The 20,283-nt window shown below is 35.1% G+C and overlaps 4 protein-coding genes across 4 annotated transcripts; 1 reads left to right on the forward strand and 3 right to left on the reverse strand.

Moving 5' to 3' along the window:
* Nucleotides 1-3,638: 3,638 nt before the first annotated feature.
* On the reverse strand, nt 3,639-4,838 carry LOC149896588 (chorion class CB protein M5H4-like). Its single transcript, XM_090117434.1, has 2 exons — nt 4,791-4,838; nt 3,639-4,250 (listed from the first exon to the last, which is right to left on the reverse strand). The coding sequence occupies exons 1-2, from the start codon at nt 4,836-4,838 to the stop codon at nt 3,639-3,641; spliced, it is 660 nt and encodes a 219-aa protein (XP_089973560.1).
* A 231-nt stretch (nt 4,839-5,069) lies between these two features.
* On the forward strand, nt 5,070-6,047 carry LOC149896589 (uncharacterized). Its single transcript, XM_090117379.1, has 2 exons — nt 5,070-5,120; nt 5,655-6,047. The coding sequence occupies exons 1-2, from the start codon at nt 5,070-5,072 to the stop codon at nt 6,045-6,047; spliced, it is 444 nt and encodes a 147-aa protein (XP_089973505.1).
* Nucleotides 6,048-7,420: 1,373 nt separating this feature from the next.
* Nucleotides 7,421-8,961, reverse strand: LOC149896590 (uncharacterized). Its single transcript, XM_090117435.1, has 2 exons — nt 8,920-8,961; nt 7,421-8,314 (listed from the first exon to the last, which is right to left on the reverse strand). The coding sequence occupies exons 1-2, from the start codon at nt 8,959-8,961 to the stop codon at nt 7,421-7,423; spliced, it is 936 nt and encodes a 311-aa protein (XP_089973561.1).
* Nucleotides 8,962-15,053: 6,092 nt separating this feature from the next.
* Nucleotides 15,054-16,029, reverse strand: LOC149896591 (chorion class B protein Ld34-like). The gene is made up of 2 exons (XM_090117436.1): nt 15,979-16,029; nt 15,054-15,643 (listed from the first exon to the last, which is right to left on the reverse strand). The coding sequence occupies exons 1-2, from the start codon at nt 16,027-16,029 to the stop codon at nt 15,071-15,073; spliced, it is 624 nt and encodes a 207-aa protein (XP_089973562.1). The 3' UTR covers nt 15,054-15,070.
* Between the last annotated feature and the right edge of the window lie 4,254 nt (nt 16,030-20,283).

Consider the following 20,283-nt stretch of genomic DNA (forward strand, 5'->3'; position numbering starts at 1 on the left):
GCATACAAACAGTGTGATAATGAGCTTTTACTTAATCAGGCACACTTCTTGAACTCTATATCTTCTCTTGTATCGGCTTTTCGGTAATATCTCAAAAGAAAAATAATTATCTGTTCTAAGTTTAATATTTTACAGCATATTCAAAAGCAAAATGATGTCGATGAAAACATTTCAGGTAGTTCGAGAAGTGTGCCTGATTTAGTAAAAGCTAATTTTCAGACTGTTTGTATGCATTTCCTGAGAACATTTACTATGGTGGTGTTTATTTTTTTTACACCATATGAAAGTAGAGATTTCAGTGAATAAAAGGCACCCCAAGTTTTTGAAAAAAGCTGATATTTTGACGGGTGACTTTTCGATTGAAAATTAGGTTGTTTTTTTGGTATTAATTCAAAATAAGGCGAAAAAATAAATATTTTCAATCAAATAAATTACAGTGTATTTGGGACATAATAAAGTAAGTTTCCATCAAATTTCGTAGAAAAAAAATAAATTTTGAAGTAGATAAAAATAAAAGACCAAAAACTTGGTTTTTTGAATTTTTCACCTATATTTTGAGGTTATGTGAAAAAATTGTGAATACAAAAGTTGTAGAACTATTAATTACCTACAACTTTGCCATTGAACTTTTTTCTATAGGACTTGTAGTTTTGTCGGAAATCGAGAGAAACCATTTTTTTCTCTTAAAAGCTCCCCCCTCCCGCTTCCCGAACTCGGATTGACCGTAATTTATTTTTCCTTACATTTTTATCATATTCCCCTCCTTTTCTAATGGGTTTCATCTGACTGCGATTTTTTTTTGTTTCAAAAATTATCTACTCTAGTCTACTACTCTATCACGCGAATAACAACTGAAAATATTTTTATTTTACTTGGCAGTGCAGCTTATGTTACAGAATAACAGAATATAAGCTACAGAATTACGTTTTGTTTTTTGCTAAACCAGGCGGCAAAACTATATAGTATCCTGTATTTTTAATTCTTTATTCCAAGCATAGTCAATCAATCAAATCAATCTAAAATCTTTATTGTGTACCACAGGGACAAGTACAAATAATAATACACATACATACACTTAATCTTTAGTAGTCAATGTAAGAGTCGATGGACTCTATGACCTTTATATTTAGCTTATGTTATAGATAACAACGTCCTTATTTTTGAAGTGAAAACTTCTTTAGCGGCGTTGGGTATAAAATCTTAAACTCGCGTCAGGACACGTGGCCTGATCGAAAAAGCGTAAGACGGACTTTTTTTTTAGCCCTTATATTCCATGCGTAAGACGGATACCATTCCAAAATATCAAACATGCTGAACGTTAATAATCAAGTTTTCACTTCTGCCGGCACTCCCGGAGTGCAACCCGTCTTTTTAGCATGCTCTATCCCCTGGAAATTTACGGTACAACAGTAATTGGAGATACAAATAACGTTGCACCTGTAAACACTGAATCGAGTCCTGGAACAGATTCTAGTTCAGTTTTAGGTAATTCTGGAACTGCCAGATCGATTTTTAATGTTTCCAGAGCTTCGAGTCTTGCCAGGGGAAGCCTTAAATCTATGTCGCCTCTAGCGATGAAGTCTTATGTTAAACTAGCTGTTCCCCGCGGTTTCACCCGCATTGCTCCGCTCGTGTTGGTCTTAGCGTGATGATATATTATAACCTATAGCTTTCCTCGATAGACTATCTAACACCGAAAGAATTTTTCAAATCGGACCAGTAGTAGTTCCTGAGATAAGCGCGTTCAAACAAACAAACAAACTCTTCAGCTTAATAATATTAGTATAGATTACAATATAAAATACACAGATTCTAGATAATCTTGTACAATTTCTGAATATGTAACATTAGGTTTCTAACTGTTCGTTACTAAACCCTTCTTTGCAATAAATCTGTACAATTTTTTGTTGTTATGCAGTATAAGTGTACAAGTATCTTTGCGTGTTTTGCGTAAACGATGCTTTTTTTTGTGGAGTTTCTCAATGTTAGCCAGAAGAGCTTCTACATTTTAACGCAGACGCGTGGGTGAACTGAAGGTTCACCCTGGTAGCGACATGCGCAAGGGCGTCCCTCCGCCACGGGGATCTCGAACCTCGGCTTGGGCTGTCGCTTGAGTGGAGGAGGCCGGAAGGGCCCTAGTCGGACGGATAAACGATGATGGTTATATCGTTCTGAATAAAGTCTGTGTATACTGTGTATACCTATGTGCATTAAAATTTATCGTTATAACATTGGAAACAAATATAACATTTTTTTGTATTTCTATTTCTATTTCTATTTTAGATGTAAATGAATGAAATCTCGAAAGAAAGGCAAATTATGTTGTGTCATTCAAGTTTCAACTTATATAAAGACTAGCGGTCCGCCCCGGCTTCGCCCGTGGTACATATTTCGCAATAAAAGTTAGCCTTTGTTCTTTCTCAGGGTCTAAAGATTATCTGTGCCAAATTTAAAAAAAATCGGTCCAGTAGTTTATGCGTGAAAACCATACATACATGGTATGAATACAAACCTTTCCTCTTTATAATATTAGTATAGATACTGTAAATACAAATCCTAGACAATGTATAGAATTCCGAGGGCGTTCAGGAGATGTATGAAATATTATGATTAATATTTTCCGCACCTAATACGGAGGCGGCTAGGATGGTCTGCATATTCACACGACGGATATTAGTAGGCTAGTTAAGTTAAACTTTGTGCATATACTATGGGACTGACATAGTCATCGCTGACTCAAAGTCCCTAAATTAAATTAGAATTAAAAAAAAATTACATTCTTTACCTTTATTTTATACAATGCTAGTATAGAGAACCTCTTGTTTCACAGGCAATGTGTAAAATAAATAGTTTGTGTTCTATATTTGTCAAAGTTAACCGAACTACCTATAAAATAAAGTAATAGTAAATTTACATGTTCTTTGAATAAAATTTATAAATGTTAACGAATTGTTAATCTAAGTTCTAACCCACGACCTCTGGCTTGGAAGTTGGAAGGCAGGGTCACTAACAACTAAGCCAACCGGTCAGTCGAATAGAATATAGAGCATTTATAGTACGAGATCCTAATTTAGATCGACTTTCACCTAGATAACCAGATGAGACGTATTTTTTATGAAATATAATTTACTAGCTTTTCGCGTGCGGCTTCGCAATCGTTTTCAAAGATAAACCCGAATAGTTCCCGTTCCCGTCGGATAACACCTATCCTATGTGTTAATCCAACTTACCCTCTATATGTGTTCGAAATTTCATTGTGTGAAAGAGTAATAAACATATACATACACATACACATACATCCATCCTCACCAATCCTATTAACCATATTTACTAAGTGGGTATACAAATTTATAATTATTGTGAGTGAGTGAGCTGTTGCTATATGTAGGTTAGTAATATTGGTAATATACTCATTTGGGAAGAATTTACCGAAAATATAGAGTCATTTTATATTATGTATTGTTATCTAAATTTATGATATAAATTTCTTATACCTTTTTATTTGATATACGAAGACATCACTACTTAACAATAAGTTTAACTATTAAAATTTCAACGATTAAATTCATCAACGGGGGTTGCAATCAAACCACGATATAACCATTCAATACATTTATTTTGTGTGATTGTGGTACTTCTTAGATTCTGCATCCGCATCCACGGTTGATGCCATTAATGCCATTAATGCCATTGATGCCATAAGCAGAGGATAGAGCAGCACCAGCCAGAGGACCGGCGAAGGGAGCGCCATAAGCACCGGCGCCGTAAGCTCCATAGGCACCACCGTAAGCACCAGCTCCATAAGGACCGTTCAAGTCCTCGCTCAAGATGCCGACATTGCCGTTTCCACAGCTGTAAGCAACACCACCAGCACCAGCAGTTGGCAGAGCACCTTCCAAGCCAACGGTACCCAGGAATGGGATCTCACCGGCGACAGCGAGGGGACCTTCGAACGCGTTCTCAGAGAGGAGGGAGACACCGTTTGGTGCGATGGGGGAGGAGCTTGTTACGGCAAGACCACCACCGTTGGACGCAGCCATGCTTGCGGGGGCGAATCCTCCAAGTCCGTAACCGTATCTGGCTTCAGCAAGGGCAGCGTTCTCCCATTCAGCAGCGCGCATGCGGGCTCCAGCGGCTCCCCATTCACCACATGGTAGGCTCATCTCTGCCCAGTTCCAGCCTTCGCATCCTGGCCAGCCATAGCCCTCGGGGTAAGCGTTGAAGGATCCAACGCATTGGCTAGAAATAGCCTGAAATTCAAAGATATTTATTAATAGACGACAAACATGATCAAATCCTGTCCTATATTATTTCTTTATTTCAATTGTTTACTCTATAAAAAATTTCCTATGATGAAAAAAATTTTCCTATTTCTTTACGATGTTTTTATTTATTTATTTGGACATAGACTCATATTTTTGCATACTTTTGTGTTATTAATACTTGCTAATAGAAAAGTTTCAGGTAGAAAAGAAAATGTGGTAATTAAAAAGAAATATACTATACAATAGAATTATTTTATATTAATGACGACTGTAGGTCACTGTACGTTTATTATTATCAATTTCTTATCTAGTTACCATAGTGACCACATTCTTAATCGTTCTGTAGTTTGATTTGAGTTTTACTTTGAAAATTAACTATTGATATTATAATAGGCATAATTAAACAAGTTTTCAAATGTTCCAAGTTCAGGATTTGGTATTCGATTTCAGATGACTTTTCCGATGTTTTTCCTTTTAAGAACTTTTGTATATTTAGTGGAGAATTGAAATTTAAAGAAACCTCACCTGGATGAGCAACGCCTGAGCGCAGAATAGGGCAATTTTGAAAGACATATTGTTGTTTATTCGACTGAAAAGTGAATGATTTTCGAATGAAAAACATTACCTTTTATACCACAAATTACTTAATTCAATGGTGTAATGTTTAGATAGTTTGTTTTTAATTTTAAACGTAAATATTTAACCTTGTTATGTAACCTATTGATAAAGTTCATTAGGACATTTAGGTATATAATGTGTTATAGTTTTTAAAACATCCATTGAGTTCACAGATCGTATTCAAACATGTCTCCTCTTTCCTTCATTTTCCTCTGCATCCAAGCTTGCTTGGTCCAGGTAATTAAAAAAAAACAATAAGTTTAAGTTTGAAAAGTTTTGAAGTTAACTGTCACATTCTTAAAGTGCATAAATAAGCATTTTAAAAATATTATAAGTAGTCATATTTTGGTTTTCCAAAAATATTTTAACTCCTTTTTTTACCATCCGTGATATTTACGATAATTAATGTAATATAAAATCGATATTTAGATACAAAATTACATTGAAGTCATCTCAGCAATTTAATTGTAAGAACGTGACAATACGCTTCTTTTTGGATATTATTATTAATATAGAGTATTTCATGCATTTTTTAAATCTTAGATAAGAAACTCAGTCATTGTTCAATGGGTAACCTATATGATATTAATTCATTGTAATTTTTTTATAATTTTGTAATTTTTTTGTGAAAAAGACCCACAATGTTATGGAATGCATATTTTTACCCTTTTCTCTAGCGTCTTATATTAAGAAATTGAAAATGTTTAAAACGATAAGATTTACTTACAGCGATTATTGAACTTCTTATTAATCGTAATTTGGTTTTTCCAGAATGCATTGGCAAGCTGCGGCGGTCTTGGCTACGGCATTGGCCCTGGTCCCTACCTCCCCGCCAGCCCCTGCTCCGGCCCACTTGTAGAAGGCCCATACGGACCTTACGCCGGACCCCTTGCTGGTCCCTTCTCTGGCCCCTACGGTCCGCTAGCCGGTCCCCTCGCTGGTCCCTTCGCTGGTCCCTTCGGTGAGCTCGCTGGAGCGTACGGCGGTGAAGGCATTGGTGACGTCACCGTGTTGGGAGAGATGCCAGTAGCCGGTACCACTCTGGTCACCGGTCAAGTGCCAATCCTCGGTGCTGTGCGCTTCGCGGGAGACCTGCCAGCTGGTGGTGTGGTCTCCATCGCTGGTAGCTGCGGCTGTGGATGTGGTAGCCAATTCGTTTACTAGATGGTTTAATAAAAACTGTTGATTACATTCACATATTTGTTTTGATTACCAATCCTTTTAGTATTATGAAGTATGTTAAGATTCCAGAACCAAGACACATACCTACTGATGTATTTAACTTAATCACACATAAACTTAATAAATAAGTAATAAATTTATAAGACAATCGTCTGATTATAAATTAAAATCTCTTGCTCGCACGATAAAAAGAAACATGTTCCAGACAATATTCTACAGGATGAAAGGAAACTTCGCTTCGATTTCCATACACAGTCCAAATTTTTTTCTACGAATTCAGCAAAGTTGTAGAAAGTAGAACAAAAGTTGTTCAGTTTCATGAGTAGAAGTTGTTCAGTTTCATGATTTGATTTGATTTGATTTGATTTGATTTGATGTGAGTGAGAGTGAGAGTGAGAGTGAGAGTGATAGTGAGAGTGAGAGTGAGAGTGAGAGTGAGAGTGAGAGTGAGAGTGAGAGTGATAGTGAGAGTGAGAGTGAGAGTGGGAGTGAGAGTGAGAGTGAGAGTGAGAGTGATAGTGAGGGTGAGAGTGAGAGTGGGAGTGGGAGTGGGAGTGGGAGTGGGAGTGAGAGTGAGAGTGAGAGTGAGAGTGAGAGTGAGAGTGATAGTGATAGTGATAGTGAGAGTGGGAGTGGGAGTGAGAGTGAAAGTTAGAGTTAGAGTGAGAGTGAGAGTGGGAGTGAGAGTGAGAGTGAGAGTGAGAGTGAGAGTGGGAGTTAGAGTGAGAGTGAGAGTGAGAGTGAGAGTGAGGGTGGGAGTGAGAGTGGGAGTGAGAGTGAGAGTGAGAGTGAGAGTGAGAGTGGGAGTGAGAGTTAGAGTTAGAGCTAGAGTTAGAGTGAGAGTGAGAGTGAGAGTGAGGGTGGGAGTGAGAGTGGGAGTGAGAGTGAGAGTGAGAGTGAGAGTGGGAGTGAGAGTTAGAGTTAGAGTTAGAGTGAGAGTGAGAGTGAGAGTGAGAGTGAGAGTGAGAGTGAGAGTGAGAGTGAGAGTGAGACTGAGACTGAGACTGAGACTGAGGATGAGGGTGAGGGTGAGGGTGAGGGTGAGGGTGAGGATGAGGATGAGGATGAGGATGAGGTTGAGGATGAGGATGAGGATGAGGATGAGGATGAGGATGAGGATGAGGATGAGAATGAGAATGAGAATGAGAATGAGAATGAGAATGAGAATGAGAATGAGAATGAGAATGAGAATGAGAATGAAAATGAAAATGAAAATGAAAATGAAAATGAAAATGATTCTATTCTATTTTCAAAATCATTCTATTTTCATAAAAATAAAACATCAATTATTGCTGAATACATTTATTGTTAAAAACCCGTTTCATAAAAGTACAAAAATCAATAGCAATTGTAATTTACTTACATCCACAACCAGTATGAACATAACCGTAAGGATAAGTAAAACCTGAGTAAATTGGAAGACCTGAAGTTGAAATTTGAGTTATTCCATATTGGTGTCCAGAAGATTGGCTAGATTGTCCAGATTGTCCAGATTGACCAGATTGTCCAGAAGAATGTCCCGACGAATGTCCAGACGAATGTCCAGAGGAATGTCCCGACGAATGTCCAGACGAATGTCCAGAGGAATGTCCCGACGAATGTCCAGACGATTTTCCAGAAGAACCGCCAGATCCAGAGGAAGCGGAAGCTGCTGCTGCTGCTGTACTTACAGCTGCTCCAGAATTAGAAGATGCAGCTGCAGATGATGCAGCCGCAGCAGATGTTGTGGTAGATGACGCAGCTGTAGAAGACGCTGCTGTGGATGTAGCACCTGAAGATGATGCTCCTGTTGCGGTAGCAGCGGCAGTTGCTGTAGCAGACGACGATCCTTTAGACGATCCATGTGAAGATGATCCGTGGGCTGAGCCATGTGACGAAGATGCTCCATTAGATGATCCTGATCCGTAAGATCCAGAATATCCTGGAGCCAGACCGTAGTATTCACTAATAATACCAACATTGCCACCACAACTGTAATCTACAGCACCTTGACCAGTCGAAGGTAACGCAGCTTCGAAGCCCACAGCACCAAGGAAAGGCATTTCACCGATGATAGATAGTGGCCCTTCGATAGTATTCTCGGAAGTGATGGTCAAGGTTGTAGGAGCGATCGGTGATGAGCTGGTAACAGTGAAATAGTTCGGTGATGAAGCGGATAGAGAGTTGAGGGTGATGGGTTTAAAATCGTAGCAGTCACATGGTCGAGGGGGGCAGACGTTTTGATAACCAATGCATTGACTGGTTATTACCTGAAAGTAAATGTTATAGATTAGAATTATACATTGAGGAAGTGTAAGTAAAAATAAATGATAGAGACAAATTTGAATATGCATAGTTAGCCATGTTATTTGATTTAAATTAATAATAATTAATCGGTTTTAGTTCAATGTATTTACATGCTCATAGGCCGGCTTTCAGTAACCTTCCAGGAATAAACTTTATTAAATTTTCTCTACTTATACGAGCCAATTTGTCAAACATTTGTTTTTTTTAATACTTCAGGAATAAAAATATGACGATAAATTAAAATTTTAATAAGCCATAAAAAAAATATTTATTCTTATTCTTTGAAAATAAATACAAGTTTTCTTTAATCCATACTAATATTATAAATGCGAAAGTAACTCTGTCTGTCTGTCTGTTACTCAATCACGCCTAAACTACTGAACCAATTTGCATGAAATTTGGTATGGATATATTTTGATACCCGAGAAAGGACATAAGCTACCTTTTATTGCGAAATATGTACCACGGGCGAAGCCGGGGCGGACCTCTAGTTCTTTATAATTTTAAGAATGAATTGTTATAGCAAACATTTCCTAAGAGTCAAAAATAAAATAAAACTTAACATTACCTGTACTAAAACAGCTTGAACCAAAACGATTACTTTGAACATTTTGCTATTTGTTTAATTTCAAATACACAAAATGAATTCGCTATGCCAAAACAATGCAAAAATACACTATTTATAGGGACTTAAAAATAATGTTATCAAAGAAATTGGCACATGCGAATTTGTACGTGTTTTATCATTATAAAGAATGGTTCTTTGGTTATATGCGAAAGAGGTTACAGGTTCGAACCAAAATAAATAATTACTTTGAAAAAATATTATCGTTTGGTCTATTTTATCGTATGGCTGTATTCTACGGTGCTCATATACATTTATCTAATTTTATACGTACCTACACATAACTATATTTTTTTAAGAATTGTAATTTTACATCTCTTTCTTGACCTTATTTAAGTTTAAGTCAAATTGTTTCAGTATTAATACATAATAATTAAACTTCTAATAAAAATTTACAGGGGCCTACCTTCGCCTTTTTAGGGATGGCAAAAAATGTTATAAATACGTTGTGCTAAATAAGTCAGCAATTTATAACAAGATCTTTATTATTTGTATTAACTCCGCCCAATTATTATAAGATGTCAAACCATAATTAATAAATACATGGCAACAAAACAAAACGTCGTCTAATGATGTCACATGACGCATTGTAACACCCACAGCAATATTTAATTAATATTATGTTCTTATTAAAGCATTCTTGAGATAAAAATAAAGAAAACTTAAGTTTTATCATGTTTTTATTCAGCTAGGAGTTAAGTATATAAATTTGAGAAATTAAATAAAAATCTGACTCTATCTAAGTTATAGCATATAGTTACTACTATATTGTTGCAAATAATCAATTTCTTTTAGGACTCATCAAGTTATAAGTACACGGGTAACATTTTGTTACGAATATAAAATTTAAAGGCAATGAAGTAGAGTTTTCAATTTATATTAGGAAAAACAATCACACCAGAATATACCAAATAAAATATGCAAGCGAAGCCACAAAGAGAGAAGTCGCATTATGTACATTATAATTAATTATTTTATAACGCTGAACTAGACATCTGTAAATCATTCAAAAACTCAAACATTTATTTATTCAATTAGACTTCTTCGAGAAGCACTTTTGAATCGTCATTATATATTTTTAACATTTACCACCGATTCAGAAAGCAGTATCTATGGAGAAGAACCGGCAAGAAACTCCATATTTGCTCTTTTAACATCATGTCAATATACAACTAATCATCATCATCTCCCTTGCCTTATCCCATTTATTTGGGGTCGGCACATCCAACACTCCTTCTCCACAATGATCTGTCCTTTGCGGCTTCAGGCGTCAGGCCCTTCGTCATTAAATCTTTTTTGATGGTCGAAGTCCAGTTAGTCGGTGGACGGCCTCTTCCTATTTTTTGTTGGTTTACCGTGACATAAGCATTGCTTTCTGTGTCATGTGTTCAGGGTCACGGCGTTGCACATGTCAATATACAACTAAATTTTACCTAATATGTTCTACATAATGTATTATATCATTCATTCATTTAGATAGAGATGCGATAGGTGCTAAAATTGAAATTCATGAATTATAAGCCTAAGAATATTATTTTTCTATATCAATACTAATCATAGTGCAATCTTTAAGTAATAAATTGGCCAAGTTATAGAAACTCACGTTTACTAGTTTACTCAATATTGCAATGTGTATGTGCAAAAATGATTATAAATATGTATAAAATTTTACTATTGTCATTCTACTTCAGTTATTATAAAAGTAATTTACAAAATGCATCATTCAATTGTTTTCGTATTTGTTTTTTGCTTGTTAAAGGTTGGTATAATTATTTGTATTTTATGCTGATATCTAAATAATATGTAGTTTAAAAAAACTAAAAAACACGCTTTTCATAGAAAACCGAACTAAAAATAGAAAATTTTATCAAATTATTGTATTGTCATCGGTCCTCAATAAATCTACAAAGTTTGAACGAAATCTGGCCGTTTAAAGTGGGTCAAAATCGCGCCCAAAGAAGTCGGTTACAAACATACAGTCGGTTACAAACATACAGGTGAAGCTAATATAAAGCGTGTAAAAAAGACGCGCATTATTTTTCTTACTGTTCTAGTTTTAATAAATATCGCTTTGAAAGTTAAAGTAAATATCTTGGTATAAAATCGTGTCAGTGTATAGTCTATTAATATTACAAATTTCATCTCAAGCAATTCATTACTTCAGCATTTAAGCGCATCACACACGGTGAAGATACTATAATATTTTATGTTAAGATTCTCTAATATAAAATATTACAGTATCTTAAGGTATCCGGTATCCGCGTTCTGACCATCATTTTTCTTTTTGTCATTGCGTACTAAGACCGCTGTAGAACCGCCATCCTGTTACAAATGACCCGAAACACTGACACAAAATTTCGGGTCATTTGTAACAGGATGGCGGTGAGAGATGATGCATCGAATTACTATCGACTCTACATTAAAATTTATAATAAGTATATTAGTAGTATATGCCATATTAAACATTTACTAGTATATTACAATAAAAATTCTCTTTAAGCCAGAAATGGTCACCTATTCGTGACTATATTGTTTTTGATTTACTGATATAAAATATGTTACAAATGATAATTAAGTATTTGTGAATATTTATAAAGTGCATGTGTAGAGGCAAGACCGCATAATCACTATTATTAACCAAAACCCTGACGTGACCAATATCACGTAAACCATTATCAATATTAACAACAAATTTTTAAACTAAACTATATTACAAATTTGACTTTATTAATTAATAATACTATATTATATTTTATTTATCTCCACAGCACGCTACATCTCAATGCATTGGAACATCTTTACGAAACATTGCACCAGCTTGGCAGAACACAAATCTATACCCTTACAATCAACCTCTTTGTTCACGACCAGTTTACAATCCAACTACTTACGTCACATCTGACATTCTAAATGTACCAGTACCGTGTGACTATGAAGTACCGTACGGTGGGTACGGGGAGGGTTACGTAGATATTCTCGGAGAATTACCGGTACAAGGTTCAACACATATCAATGGGCATGTACCCGTTCTCGGTATGGCCACATTTAGCGGTAATGTACCGGCCAGTGGTATTATCACTATTACTGGTAAATGTGGCTGTGGATGTGAATGATTGTAACGTATTTATGGTAATGTTTCTGATTGTTTTTATATTAGAAATGATTGTATTTTGTAGATTAGCTGACTGCAATGTACATATAAAGTTTATTGAGGTTCTAGTGCTGTTTTTGATGTTATTACCTTATGATTAATTGATTGTTTCACTAATAACATAATAAGAGCAGATAGAAGACTCATGTTTTTATGTTGTGTAAGTTAAAAGGAACTAAAATACTACCTTATTATTTTTGAAATCATCTTACACCTTTTCAAAAACAAATATCGATGACTTTCTCTATACGATATTTGCAAGCATTGTTCAACGTTCTCTTGTAATCAAACAAACTTACAAAGAAATTAAAATGAAAGAAATAATACCAGTCAAGCTAATATAGAAATATTGTTAACATTACCATCTCTTCTATCATCTTTACAAAACTACATCCCATGGTTTACCTGTTTGCAAAAACAGTACCTATGTTTTACACTTCTGGTGTTGTTAAAATAATTGTCATTTTAAAATAAATGTTATTGTATTTGTAATTTTTAAGGAGTATTTTAATAAAATGTATCAATGAAACATATTTATTTCACTTTTATAACCTTTTATACACCTTAAAGTAAAGAAAAAAATGTTGTGTGTTTTTATGAAACCACGGTAAAAGTGAAACTGTTCGAACGGTTCCGAACACTGCTTTGTGTAGCGCATGTCGCGTGTCGGTCGGCTGCCGAGTAGGTATACCTACTCGGCAGCCGCGATACACGCGACATGCGCTACACAGACCAAAAAGTTTGAGACGATGTAATAAAAGTTTCACTTTAAAAAATGTGTGCGTGCACTAGTGTACGTACACGTAAGAAGTGAAGCTTCTATAAGACCTTATTTTTCAAAAAATAATTTACTATTATATGCAACTTTACAGAAATACGTCGAATCACGCGTGGTAGGGATAAGAAAAAGATGGCGGGTAACGGAAAAATGTCACGCGTAACGAAAAAATGTTACACTAAATTTTTTTCCAACCCCGATAAAGAAGTTTCACTTAAAAAAAACCTTTTGCTAAGTGTCAGTTGTCACTCATAGTTCAACGTAGCTAACGAAGATAAACAAAACAAGGTCTTTCACTTGTGTGTTTTAAATGCCTAAGTATGGTACAAAAGTACAGGCTGTATTAAGAGATAGTTTAAATATCGAAATAGTGTTTGGTCAAAGTCAATATAAAAGCTATTTATTACTAAAACAAAGAGAATCTCTCTCAAAAAGAAATATATTCTAAAGTAGAATCCCGCGAATTATAAATCAGACACAGAATTTATCAGTAAATATTATAAGAAGTACAAAATAACGATTTACTATTGATGTAGCAATAAACCCGCTTAATATTTTAAGTCATTTATTAAAATCGTTTAATATTTTTTTTACTCAAAATTAGGATTGTGTCTGATATAAACCTGGCGGAAAGCTCTAATATCGATCGTATAAGATTTTATACTATCTTCGTTTGACATTAGCGAAATGACTGCACGCCATGGCAGAAGGTAATATTATCACCAAAGTATCACAGATAATACATATAATAGGTCCTGGTGTAATAATTAATCTTAATCTACATCTTCTTATATATAAAATTCTCGTGTCACAATGTTAGTCTGCATACTCCTCCGAAACGGGTGGACCGATTCTCATGAAATTTTCTGTGCATATCGGGTAAGTCTGAGGATCGGCCAACATCTATTTTTCATATGTACCACGGGCGAAGCCGGGGCGGACCGCTAGTATAATATATAAATCTCGTGTCACAATGTTTGTCCTCAATGGACTCCTAAACCACTTAACCGATTATAATAAAATTCGCACACCATGTGCAGTTCGATCCAACTTGAGAGATAGGATAGTTTAAATATGTAGGTACCACGGGTGAAGCCGGGGCGGACCACTAGTATAGGTATATAACTCAAAGGTGACTACTAACTGACATGACTGACTGACTGTGATCTATGCACAGCCCTTCGCACAGCCCAAACCACTGAATGGATCGGGCTGAAATTTGGCATGCAGGTAGATATTAGGACGTAGGCATCCGCTAAGTAAGGATTTTGATCAACTCTACCCCCAAGGGGATAAAATAGTGGATGAAAGTTTGTACCATGAAAATTCCTCTTTTTACACGCAGGTGAAGCTGCGGGCAACACTCAACAGCTAGTTATTGAATAATCTGTGCTTTGTCTAAAAATAGCGGTGAAAGCACTGGCCTTTAGCCATTGTTTTCACTAAATGCTGAGACCTTAAACTTTGTAGTAAGCAAATGTTTATAAATTCATTTGTAAGCGTATCAGGTTATATTTTATAACCGAAATAAATCGAAATATTAGCTATGTTAAAGGTTTTTTATTTATTTATTTACATGACTAGTGCTAAATGATAAATGCCTGGAAGAGATTTTTTGTTAGTAATAAGGCCGCCTTCTGTGCTGTATGTCCTAGTTTAAGTTTTTATTGTACCTACTAGTTTAATGTTGTCAGCACAATAAAGTGTTTAAAATAAAATAAATTAAAAATAGTTCTCATAAACTGAAATAATTGCTGTTCAATAATTGAATTAGATACCTACAAAATGTCTACAAGTTTTCAACAACGTTATTTATGAGGTGTCAGCGATGGATATTTTTAAATTCACTGTATTTTCTATATTAAATATTATTCTTATCTATCACAATTTCTATATGGTATTAACTATAGGTATTTATATCTGCCCTTAAACTTTATTTTAAGCGTTACCACATTATGTACGAATGTACATGTTTGTATGTACCTGTAATCACCAAAATTATATACAGAGTTATGTTCGAATATGGTCTTAATACCAATTAATGATTTTTAACTCTGTGCAAATTCTGTATCTTTGAAATTAAACATTGCAAGATAATAAAACTATCAAATAATGCTTCAAATAATTTATTTCCATCGCCTCAGCGTTGTTAATTGTGTTGCACCTTACAGGCATCTGCCACAACCCAAGCCATTGCCGTACGCGCTGCCGTACGCTCCGTACGCACCGTACCCTGGACCGTACGCGGATCCGTACGCAGATCCGTACGCGCCGATCGCGGGTCCGTATCCAGAAAGACCCTCGTTCAAGATACCAACATTGCCGTTGCCACAACCGTAGTTGACAGCACCAGCTCCAATAGTAGGCAGAGCACCGTCCACAACAGCGGTACCCAAGAACGGTAACTGACCAGCGACAGCCAAAGGACCTTCAAAGGCGTTCTCAGAGAGGATGGAAACACCGCTAGCTGGGAGGGGAGATGAGCTGGCTACAGCCAAACCACCACCGTAAGATGCGGCACCGTATCCTACTGGGTATTCGTAGCCTAAACCGAAGGGAGCGCCCAAGCGTTCGCCGTAGCGTTCGGCGGCGTAAATGTCAGCGAAGCGGTCGGCGGCGTAGATGTCAGCGCAGCGGTCGGCGGCGTAAATGTCAGCGGCGAGACGGTCAGCTGCGTATTCCGCGGCTAGGACATTGCCGTAACCGTTGTAGCGGCCAGCGCATGACGCGGCGATGCTCTGGAAGAATAAACAGAAATGAGTTTTTAAGACTTAGGTTTAACTAATATGATATTGCAATACAAACTTACGATGTTTTTGAGAAAATAGGTCTGTAGTTCCATTTTATATGAGTTGATATGTTTTCTATTATCATGTATCAATCTTCTTAAAATAAAAATCAACAATTTCTTACGACAGTTACTACTGATCGTGGATTCAAGTTTTTTTTTTTTCAAATTCATTCTAAATAGAACTTTGCATTAACTAGCGCCGCTTGTATCTAAATTTGTATTGATGCAGATTTACCATCAATTACTATCTATTTTTTACCTTTCTTAAAATAAAAATCTTACCTGAACAAGCAACACCTGGGCGCAAACAAATAGTACAAATTTAGCTGCCATTTTAATGCAATCCTCTACCACAATGTATTTTGTAAATACGACATTCATTTTTATACTAACGCACTGATAGGCTCACAAAGGGTTTCCTAATTAATTACGAAATTAAATAAATATGATATTGGGTTAGTAATACTTTAAGTAATGGCACGCATTTGTATTCGGAGAATTCGATAGGTTATCGTCCTTTTTGTTTTGTACGTTTTTTTTTAATTGAGATCCACCCCTTTCACTGTTACATATACGGGGTGTCCCACTATACTAAGCGCGAAAAGACTTGTAGTTTTGCATACACTGATCACGTAAAAAATACTTCCAATTACAGTTAAAAGTCCAGAAAAATTACTACTAAGACTAAACGAACAAGTCAATCTTCGTTTTCAAACCTATATCTATGAACAAACAGTTATTTACAAAACTTTTTCCGCATATTATGCATTCAACAATATTACGGAGCTTAACACGTTCGCGGACAGTAACGACCACTGGCGTCTAGACAGCTAAAAGTGATACGACAGTACGTCTGTCGACGTATCAGTTTTTACTTGCATAAAATCAGTACGCCAAACGACGAGCGATTTTTCATACTATCATAAAGAAGGGCATGTTGTACTGTCATCACAGGTATAATTACGACTTTTGTACTGTCACTGCATTATTTACAAAAATTCGTCAAAGGAAGGTACTTCCACGCATACATTCATATTTTTTTACCCCTCTCCCCGCGCACACTACGCCCGTGGGCGTCATGTTTGCATACGGTTAGTCGAGTACTGCGCCGCTGCGGTGATCCCGCGTACCGCGTGTGAATTGTTGTTTAGAAAGTGAGTATTTTGTTTCCAACGTAATTTAATTGTTTTACTCATACTGGATGTACTAATTCAAGTCTAGTTGCTTATGTAAACAACATATTTATGTTGCTATTGTTTGTTGTGAACATGATTTTGTTGAACTAAATTTTTAACGAATATTTTTGCAAATGGCGTCTCGAGACTCGTTCGAAAAAGAACAAAAACGTCTTCAAGACCTGTTTGATGCAGCGTCTACCCCTGAATCGAGTCCATACCCATTTGCTGATGATGGTGCCTATGAATCTGACGCTGAGTACTTACGACGTTTACGCCTATATCCGTTCTGTCATATCATATGGTTTTTTAACCATGTGTTGTAACACTACGCCCCTGGGCAATGTATGAAAAAAAGTAGTGTCTCAGTAGCTGCAACCTGTAAACCAGTACTGTCCGCGAACGTGTTAAGATTACTTTAAGCTAACTGGAAGCTCGACTATATTATGTATAGATGATCACTAATGTTTACTATAATCTGACATTCAGACATTTATTAATTCGTGTAAATTGAAAAAAGAACTACTCACACAATTAACGAAAGTAAACCATGTGTTAAAAATGTATTCACTGCAAAAAAGTACAGCTAATAATATTTCTAAGTTTCAGAATGTATGTTAGTTACTCTTTCATTCAAAAATAACTGCTCGGATCTGAATGCAATTTGGTAGAGATAGATTCACAGACATATATGTGGATAGATTGTAGTCTGAATGAGCACATCGGCTACTTTTTACCCTGGTACCAAACAAATCCATTGCTCTGTCTTGTTTACCGTAAACAGAAAATGTAATTCGCACTTGAACAATTTTACTAAATGCTTACAAAACTCAAAAACTAAAGAAATCCGTAAATTACCACGGATGGAGTCACAGAAGAAATGTCATTTATAACAAGTTATGTGAAACAGAATGTGTCAATACAATTAAGAGATCCCTAATTAACAGAAAAACTAAATAGTTCGTCCCCTACATGTGTAAATTATAGATACCATGCCGACACTATTTTAGGCTGATTATAGACGGGCGTTTGTGACGATTTCATGGTAAAATTAAAGATTTTTGTAGGTACTTATTTTGGAGTGGAATAGTAGGTACATAATATAAATTATTTTGTCATGTTGGAATATATGAAGAAGTGCTGCGATATTTTCGTCATAAAATCTATGAAAATAATGGAATATTTGAGAAAGTATGAATAAGGTCGTAGCTCTTCATCTATGTTAAATAATAATATAATTATATGGTCATATTAAGTAGGTATAATAATATATTCTATCCTGTGTATAACACCTTTGTAGAGCACTGATTAATTGATCTTATTTGACTATATAAGAAATTAAAACAATCACGAAAAACGATGACTTTTACTTTTTATAACTACACAATAAATAGCTCGATTTTACCACAATATACCTTTATTTAGTCTCTTCTCTGAACCTCGAACTTATAACAAAACAAAAATGTCGTCAGCAAAAACGTTTTAGCATTTTTGGCCTTAATTGTTAAATGCCGTTAGAAAATATGCGGAAACGCGACAGCAAGACTTGTCAAATATTTTTATTATACTCTTTAAATATTTACTGTGTGTTATAGAAAAAATAAATATTCCGTAGCAATATTATAATGATTATTTTCAAAATAATTTCAGTAGTTACAGAGATTCCAACCTTACCAACCTGTAAATTTTAACATTCTTTGTAATATAAGACAGATAAAAGGGATTTAGAAATTAACGATATTAACGGATTTTAAACGCGATTTATTCATTATATTATTATCCCGACGTTTCGACGAAATCTATATAGGTACTAACATTATAAAGCTATGTTTTTTAGTATTATACATATAGCTGAAGAGTTTGTTTGTTTGTTTCAACGCGTTAATCTCAGGAACTATTGGTCCGATTTGAAAAATTATTTCGGTGTTAGATACCTCCAATTTATCGAGGTAGGCTATATGCTATATAGTATATATCACGGTAAGACTAGGACTAATCAAGAGCGAAGCAATGCGGGTAAAGCCGCGGGACGCAGCTAGTGTATAATACCTATCGCGTAAAATCAAACACAAGAAAATACCAGATAAAGAAAATTTCTAAGTTTTCTATATGTTGCTTTTTATCAGATTATTATGATTCATATCAAAATGCTGCGTAGGTACGTGCCTTTGAGATAAATTATAACTGTTCAACTAAGGAATATATTATTATGGTTTAAATTTAAATAAATGATTTTTTCAAGATGTAATTTATTTATAGGTACTTAGCGACAGTATCTAAAATATTAAAACAAAATGTTAAATGTTTTTAATAATAAGCCCCGCGGTTTTGCTCCGCTCCTGTTGGTCTAAGCATGATGATAGGTACTTCATAAATTCCTATAGCATTCCTCGATAAATGGGCTATCTAACACCGAAAGAATTTTTCAAATCGAACCAGTAGTTGCTGAGATTAGCGCGTTCAAACAAACAAACAAACTCTTCAGCTATATGTATAATACTAAAAAACATAGTGTGGATCAAGTATGCGTAAAAGTTTATCCTCTATGATCACCCTAGATTTTTTGCGAGGGTATGTTGTACGTCTCCTTTTCCAAGATTCATTGCTCTCATAATATCTAGTCTTCAAACTATGGAATTAAATTAGAACAATAATTATCTTAAAATTTAATTACACAAAAATATAAACTAAGTATACCAAATTCATAAACAGAAAGATATTATCAAGGATGACATAATTAAAATGCATCTAAATCACGTTTCCCGCCAACTTCATAAATTAACAGATAAAAAAACGGTGTTGCCCTTTCAAATAACCGACATATTTTGTCATAATTAAGAACGCGCCGGCGCTAACGTTTTTTCTAGAATGTTTTTGTAACATTTCTATGATTTCACCCATATTTTGTTGAAGCGTGCATTTTGTATTTGTTTTGCTGATGTGGTACGAACTTTGGAGCATTCTAATTGTGATTCTAATACATACTTAGTTTATACAAGCTTACAATTTTATTTTTTAACTTTATGCTTGAATACGTTTTCATAAATGTACAAAATTTATATTTATCATAATCTTACCTAAAGGATAATTAAGAGGACATTTACAATCCAAAAACAATTTTAATGCCAAGCATTATAAGATTACATATTATTTTGAGTCAACACATAGTACTATTATCTTCTGTAAGCGACATCTGGCTGAATACAAATCCCATTTAAGAGCACTTAATATACCTAGCCAAGAAATTATTATAGAAACTGTCTTATCTAAATATGTACTATAGGTACAAAATGAACAGAAACAATTATTTATAGGTAAAGTTTTGTCCCTTCATAGCAAAGAAAAATAATTTGTAGGTAATTTTAGTGTAAAGGGGAATTTGAAAACCTTATATTTAATAGAAGTTATAATT

This window comes from Colias eurytheme, chromosome 28 (assembly GCF_061535395.1).
Source record: "Colias eurytheme isolate Ceu_HAF_F1 chromosome 28, ilColEury1 Martin Lab GWU primary, whole genome shotgun sequence".
NCBI classification, from domain to species: Eukaryota; Metazoa; Arthropoda; class Insecta; order Lepidoptera; family Pieridae; genus Colias; species Colias eurytheme.